The 7,877-nt window shown below is 33.0% G+C and overlaps 2 protein-coding genes across 2 annotated transcripts; one reads left to right on the top strand and one right to left on the bottom strand.

Annotated features, from left to right (window-relative positions):
* Window positions 1–1,707: 1,707 nt before the first annotated feature.
* On the top strand, window positions 1,708–3,297 carry LOC104902213 (MLP-like protein 34). Its single transcript, XM_010689912.4, has 2 exons — window positions 1,708–1,965; window positions 2,747–3,297. The coding sequence occupies exons 1-2, from the start codon at window positions 1,776–1,778 to the stop codon at window positions 3,022–3,024; spliced, it is 468 nt and encodes a 155-aa protein (XP_010688214.3). The 5' UTR covers window positions 1,708–1,775; the 3' UTR covers window positions 3,025–3,297.
* Window positions 3,298–4,647: 1,350 nt separating this feature from the next.
* On the bottom strand, window positions 4,648–7,557 carry LOC125492306 (pentatricopeptide repeat-containing protein At5g21222-like). The gene is made up of 2 exons (XM_048634617.2): window positions 6,604–7,557; window positions 4,648–6,388 (listed from the first exon to the last, which is right to left on the bottom strand). Exons 1-2 carry the CDS (start codon window positions 7,345–7,347, stop codon window positions 5,708–5,710), a joined length of 1,425 nt encoding a protein of 474 aa, XP_048490574.2. The 5' UTR covers window positions 7,348–7,557; the 3' UTR covers window positions 4,648–5,707.
* Between the last annotated feature and the right edge of the window lie 320 nt (window positions 7,558–7,877).

The following is a 7,877-nucleotide window of genomic DNA, read 5'->3' as shown; positions in this document are numbered from 1 at the left end:
ACAATATTGGAATAAACATTAAGGGACAACGACATTAATTAGTGATTATAATAATTTCTCTTTGTAGTTTTCAAAATAATAAAAAAAATAGTACCTCACCTCTCTCTCCTCAAAAAAAATAGTACCTCACCTCTCTCTCCTCAAAAAAATATGCACCTCTATTTTGTCCACGTGAGATAATAATATCAGATATACTGTAATACAGTAATAGTGTAATTTCTGAGATATCTATGTGACAACTACTAATTGAGCCATAAAAGAATTTGAGCCACCAAACCCAACAGTTACGACGACAAGGTGTCAACTGTCAACCATATTCATATTAACGGTGACTGGTATAAGTAGTTTTCTTCTTTCTTTGAACCTAAGTTCGGTTTAATAAAAAGGGTAGGGCTACATATAAGTATTAAATACATTTCTTTAAATGAAACAGTTTAAAAATTCAAGACACATTTTCACGTCAATTGAGGTAATAAATGCTTGATTCAATATTTTATTTCCATTTTAAGCACCTTATATATCATTTTCCTAATAAAAATAAGTAAAAATAAAGTCTAGTATTCTTATAAAAAGGTCTATAAATTCATATAAGATTTATTAAAGATTAATAAAGTCTAATAAATTCAGATAAATTTAATGGAGTTCAGATAAGCATAAATAAGTTGAATAGAACATGTCTGAAAGTATTATCATTTACAACGTTATGCCACAATTACTTGCCTAATATCCACAAACTATATTTTCATGAGGATTCATTTATGTCGGTCTCTATTAGCAATAATGTCAATTACTCGCTTAATATCCACAAACTATATTTTCACCAGGATTCATCAATGTCGGTCTTTATTTAGCAATAATGTTGAAAATGGTAATCTATACGCATATATTAAAAGGCGTTTCAATTAAAGAAACGGTGCCACGTGATACACATAACTTTTGAAATGAAATGTGAGAGTTTAACTATTGATCCATTACAATGTGAATGCTTAATGTTTCATAGTAAAACATAATAAATTCTTATAATTATACATAATTATAAAGACATAAACAAACTTTTTGATCTCTTACACTTTTATTAACTATCAACATTCTCTTACCCCAATACCATTAAAATTATTATATTTATCCCCCAATTTCTTAAAAGTTTTTGTAAAATAATTTATCATGCCATAACTTTCATTTTCCAATTCTGCATTAAACATAATATTATAAAAAGCTAATAACATTTGATTATAAAATGTATTAATAATAATATATTTGATAATTGTAACCGACTCTTAGACATTGACCGGGCCAAAATACTAGTTTGTATACAAAAATTGGAAAAAAGAAAAAACATTAAAGGACAAAGATATGTCTATTGTAATAATTTCTCTTTGTGGTTGAAAAAAAGAAAATTTCCTGAGATACTCTTTAGGTTTGGTTTAATTCTCAAAATACCTTTTATTGAATTTTGAAGTTCAAAGTTTAAGTTTCAAGGGTATCTTAGAAAATTAATACACTTGAATTTCGGTGTATGATAAGGGTATTTTGAGCTCTAAACACAAAGTTCAAAGTATCTGAGAAATTCTCTAACTATAAAAGTTAATTTGAGAATTACGTCAAACCTCAAAAATACTCGAGATTTTTTTTTAAAAAAAAAATAGTTACATCAGCTGCGTCTCTCTCCTATAAAAGGGCTATAATATGCACCTCTATTTTGTGTACGTGAGATAACATATCAGACATACTGTAATTAAAGTGTAATCTCTAAAGTTGTATAAGAGTGAGAAAGTATGAGTCTTAAACGTAAGCTTGAAGGTGAGGTTGAGATCAGAGAAAGTGCTGCAGATGTCCTCCATGACATACTTTCGAGTAAACCTCATCATGTTTCCCATGCAGCCTCTCATTTTGTTCAAGCTGTTGACTTACATGAGGGAGACCACGGTAAAGTTGGCTGTACAACTGTTTGGAACTACACTTTAGGTATGTCTCTTATTGAAATTAAATATTCATCTACGTACTCTTGTGCTATTATAATTGGTATTTCGAATTATGTATATATATATTTGTATGCAATATAATTGGAAAGAATTAAATTTTTTCTAAAGGTTGGGGAACAAAAACTTGGCCCTAATAAGTTTTTCAACTTTAATTAAGAAACTACACTTGACAATGTAATTGCTAATCAAACACATGATAACTAATTACTACTTCCTTCAATTTTTATTAGTTTACCCACTTTTTTTTGGATCGTCATTCATTACTTTTACCCGAGAATTATGTGGGAGCCCAATGATTGGAGCTCCCACCTCCCAACCTCATGGTCGGGAGGTCGATTCTCATCAACCCCATATTTAAGGTGTTTGGATAGATTTATGCCTCTGGATATGAATTCCCACTTTCCAGTCTCTGGAAATTTCTTTATGGGTTGGGATCTCTTTCTTACCTCCTCCCTCATGAGGGCCAAGCTTGCTTGGCCAGTAAATTACCGAATAAAAAAAAATCATTACTTTTACCCATTTCTTAGTCTTTACAATAAAGTTTTGCTCACTCTATTCTCTTCGCTCTCAACATTAACTTCAATACAATACGCAAACGCAACAGATTAATACTTTCACTTCCCTCATATGACTCACATACCCTATTTCTCCTAAAACTCTATGCTAAAAGAAATAGATAAACTAATAAAATCCGAAAAGCATATATATAATATGAAGTACTCCTATGTATGTATATTAACCTTGTGGTTTAATTAATTAATTAGGTGGGAAGTCTTGCGTAGCAAAGAGTATACTTGAAGAGATTGATGAAGAGAAGAAGTATGTGAGATACCGAGTGATTGAAGGCGATTTATTGGATGAGTATAAGACTCTTACAGGGGAATTCCATGTGATACCCAAGGATGAGAAAACCAGCATAGGGACGTGGACATTAAAATATGAGAAGCAGCATCCTGGTATCCCTGAACCATCTGAATTGCTTGATTCCTGGCTTGCTGCTACCAAAGATTTGGATGATCATCACCATGGAATAAAAAAGTGAACGATGTTTTAAGTCAATAAGTTCACCAGTTTATCAGTTTATTGGATCCAAAATATTGTATGAATTAAGTTGGATATGTTTTTGTTTGGTTGTTTGCAAACTAAGTACTTCAAACTAAATAAGGGATGTATTTAATTATTTACATTTTTTACTGATATGTGGGTCATTATGAGTGTACCAGTGTGAATCGGTCAATAAAAAAAAATTACAGTTGTGTATTTGTAATATTTTTAATCTATTTTATAAAAGTAAGGAAAAAGAAGGTTAGGAAGAGTTGAATGAGTACGATTTTCAATACAAAAACTAGAATCTTTGAGGTGCCCAACATTGATAATTCAATTTGCTGCTTTATTTGCTTCCCAGTAGACATGTCGAATGGTTCAAGAAAAAGTGGAGCGGAGAGAAATCTGGATATCCTAAATGATTTGGGCGATCTGCCAAGGGGGGACTAGATGCCTTTGATGGAGTTGATAACCATGAGGTTATCTCCTTCGATGTGGAGATGAGTAATAGCATTTTGAATTGCTAGCCTGACTCCATGCTGAAGGGTTATAGCTTCTACCATCGAGACTGAAGATGTACCAAGGTTTGTGGAGATGTGTATTTGTAATATGCATTGTTATTTGTATGGCAGCAATACACGTGTATGAGTGTTGATTATTATTGTATCATCATGTATTATTGTAATATGCATTAGAAATAATAATATATAATCAATAATGTGTTAGAACTAGATTAGCTTTGTTTGGCGATCCATTTTAGTTATCTTAAATGATAAAATAAGCACTAACATATTTTAGGTACTAAAATGATTGTGTATTGTGTTAAAGGAATAGCTGAAACTGAATTTTTGCTCATAAGATGGTTTATGAGTTTGAAATCAGGAATGAAAGCAAGACGGTGTTAAACTAAATAAAGGATGTCCCTGCTCCTTGGTGAACTTTTTTTTTTAAAGATTGGTAAGATGAATAACTTTTGGGCTATCCTTGTACAAGGTTTAACCCAGAGGCTCAAATACTTGGAAAGAGCGGAAATGGTAAGGGGGATCTTCTTTCAAGTACCCTCACTCTATAGTACAAGATCCCTAAACTTGAGGTCATGAAGTGAAGTCTCACCCAAAGTAATTCAAGCTAAGCTTAACTGTTCCTTAGTTGGCTATCTTGTGATTCTGTGTCATATATGTATGTATGGCCAATAACTACGTGTTTGTAATATGTGGGGTTTGATTGTAATGGTCAAAGCAGACTAAATTTGATCAAGTTCACTTAATTATTTGTAAATAAGTTATCAAGTTATATTTGCTTTTTTATGCTTATCTTATAAACCCTAGGCCTAATGTTTACTTCTTGAGTTTGTCTATAATTGGATCATTTAAGTTTCACGTATATCAGTGTATAATTTAAATAGTAGTCAATATATCTAATTATTCTTTTGGTAACAAGATTTCTTATTTAAGAATATGCTTCTTCACGGTTAAGATGTTGATGGTATTATGTGATCCCACTAAATAAGCCATTAAATATGATAAAACAAGCTCGCTAACAAATGCTCCACAAGTCACTAGAAAAGAAATAGTACTCACATTTATATAAACTAATGGAACAATGGAACAATGTCTTAATAGCCAACCATTTCAGCCAAATGAAAATATTGTTTTTGGAACAACTTTTCTCACCAGATTGTAAGTGTTTTTCTTAAACGGTAAATATTTACGTATATACAGGTAATTTTTCCTATATTTAGTTAACTTTGGACAATGCATCTAAGCTTTCTTAGTGCTCTCGGGAGTATTTAAAATGTGTTTGAAGCACATACATAAAAAAAATTAAAAAATACATGGTATAAGATCTGATCTTACAACTTCAAGTTACTATACTAATATCTCAATCACTAAACCAAGTAATGTTTGGTGTGATAATTTCAAAGTAAGATATTAATAAATAAAAATAATAATTACCTGGAGCACAGGCCTAAAAACTAGTTCAACTTGTTAAAATATGTTTCAATTAGTCTACATATCTCCAACTAAGTCAAAAAAAAAAAAAAAAAAAAAAACCACCACCTTGAAAAGAAGTACAATAATCTTAGAGGTATATTGTGCTTTAAATCCAAACTATGCTTCTTTTTGTCACATGAACATACTATTTGTCAAGAATCCCTGTAGTACAGGTATCCAGCTTATTTTAATCAACATCTAACAAGGCAAAATTTTATATCCAACAAGGCACCTGGAAACAACATATATTCACTAATTACAGTAGTATTTTTCTAATTACAATTATCTGCATTTGAAGTGTGCTTACTGTTTACAGAAATTTTTGCAAATAATATATTATGTATAATCACCTGGAATTGAACTCTGAAGAACTTGATGCCAGAATCATGAAGCTCAATTAATCTTTCTACTAAACCACAAAAGATGTTTCCTTACCAAGAAAGTGTTCCAATAGTTCAAATTTTGTGTATGACAACTTCATGTCAGCCAAATTCTAGTCAGTTGACTGAATCCATCAACTCTGTCCATCAATTTACAAACTCTATATCACTGCTTTACATGAATTTACAAACCTCCCTGGTATATGAACCTCATTGAGGAACTTCTTCCGGCATACAAAATACTGCCTTACACCAAATCCACATCGACGAGCAAAAGATCTGACATTTCTTCCTGCTGATACATTCCTTACCCATTTTCTGGTATTTGCAGCAGCTTCCCCTTTTTGGTCAGTTGCAAAGAACCCAGTTGTTTCAAGTACTTTAGAATTACCCTCAATCTTTTGATCTTGATATGTTCTCTCTGAAGGATCAACACACTTCTCAGCTCCTTGAAACTCATCACTCTTTGGGCTTCATTTATCAAACCAATGGAACGCCAAGCATCTGCAACAAGCCGGATAGTGCTGTCTTCAGGAAATATACCCATTTCTTCCATGTTCTGAAGCAATTCTTCTGCTTTCCAGGGCTGTTTAGCTTCCCCGAAACCCCATATCAAAGTTTCATATGTTTTCAGATTAGGGGAAACCCCCATCTCATTCATCTTCTCAAACACTCGCATTGCATATTCCATCTTTCCTACACTGCACCAACCACTGATAACAGTAGTGAATATTACAACATTTGGATGAACACCCGATTCAGCCATGGACATCAGGAGAGTTTCGGCTTTATCAGGTTCACCTGCACGAACATAACCTTTTGCAAGAATGCTGAACGCGTGGATATCAGGTTTTACACCAGCCTTTGCCATGTCATTAAACATGTCCTTGCATTTTGTCATTAGTCCTGCTGAGCTCCATGCATTCATTATTGTGCTAAATGTTACCACATCTGGCTTGATCCCAAACTCTTCCATCAAAGTCAACGCCTGTGAGAAGCAATAGGTTCACATCATAAGAGAATCTAATGTAGAAAAGCATATTTTGTATATAACATATTTCCTCTGTCCTGGATGTAGCTTAAACAATCTTTAGATGCAGAGAAAGAATGGTGGATGTGTGACTTAATTGAAGCCTTTTGCATAACTGATATGGAAAATACAAAATCATCGTGGAAAAGAAAAGAAGATATATATAAGTATACCTCATCAACACCATCAGTGTCCATAGTGTCTAAAAATCCTTTGATAAGCGTGTTAAACACAACAAGATTTGGGAGCACTCCCAGATCCTTCATCCGATACAGAAAACGTAACGCATCAACCATGTTTCCTTCAGTGCAATATCCACTAATGATGATGCCACATGTCCGTTCGTTAGGCTCAGTTTTATTCTTTTGCATTTCATGTATAATTGCCTCAGCTTTATTAGTCTCTCCACTCTGTGCATAAGCCCTTGCTAATGTATTGTAGGTGACAACATCAGGCTGTAAACCCGAGGCCACCATTTTATACACTACATTCCATGCTTCATTTATGTTCTTGTTGCACCATGCTCGAACTAGAATATTGTAAGTCATATCATTAGGTTTGACATTCCCCTCTTCAGACATTACAAGGCCATATCCTTTCATCAATGTATTGAAAGTACTTATAGTGGGGTTACAGCCATTTTGCTTCATCCGGTAAAATATTTTTATTGCTCCTTTCATGTCAGCTGCTTCACAATAAGCATTGATAGCAGCATTGAAGAAAATCGAGTCTGGTTTCATTCCTTTCTCTTCCACCATAGAGATGAGAGAAGGAATAGATTTGATCTTCTTTTGGGCAGTAAGGGCAGCTAATAGTGTAGTATATGTCACAAGAGTTGGTTTGTGTCCCTCTTCCATCAAGCCTTCAAATATGGCAAAAACTTCCTCGGCCTTCCTCCTTTTGATCAACTTAGTCATGAGTTTTGTTCTTGAGAGAACTGTATGACACCACGGTTTTCCATACAGACAAGGCAGCAGTTCCCAGCTGGCAAATCATCTGTAGTTGATGTTGTATATACTTTATCCTGAAATTGAATCAAAAAAAATATCAATATCAGATGAAGAACAGATTATAAAGTAGTATTCAACCAAGTAGTGAGACTTTTTGTAGAATTTTTCTCCACCAAACGCTTAAGGAGGGGTATTCTAATTTTCTCTCTACAATTTATTTTTTTGGAAACTTGGCTATTAATATTTTCCACCCTTCTAAACTTTTATTTTTCAAAAAACTAGGTCTATTGCCGGTTTTCAATCATTTCACCTTATTATTCATGTAATCATAACCATATGAAATGACAATTCCATTCAAATAAAACCATAAGTCATCTACATTCTACACCTTTATTACAAGTCTATAGAAAACTATAAATTTTGTATATGATTTTATTCATTGTTTTTCAATATTTTTTTATTTAAGGGAAACCTCACCTGCAAAAAGCACCTAGTGA

Source organism: Beta vulgaris, chromosome 8, assembly GCF_026745355.1.
Source record: "Beta vulgaris subsp. vulgaris cultivar EL10 chromosome 8, EL10.2, whole genome shotgun sequence".
NCBI lineage: Eukaryota > Viridiplantae > Streptophyta > Magnoliopsida > Caryophyllales > Amaranthaceae > Beta > Beta vulgaris.
The sequence above is the reverse complement of the archived record's forward strand: the minus strand, read 5'-3'. Positions and strand labels throughout refer to the sequence as shown.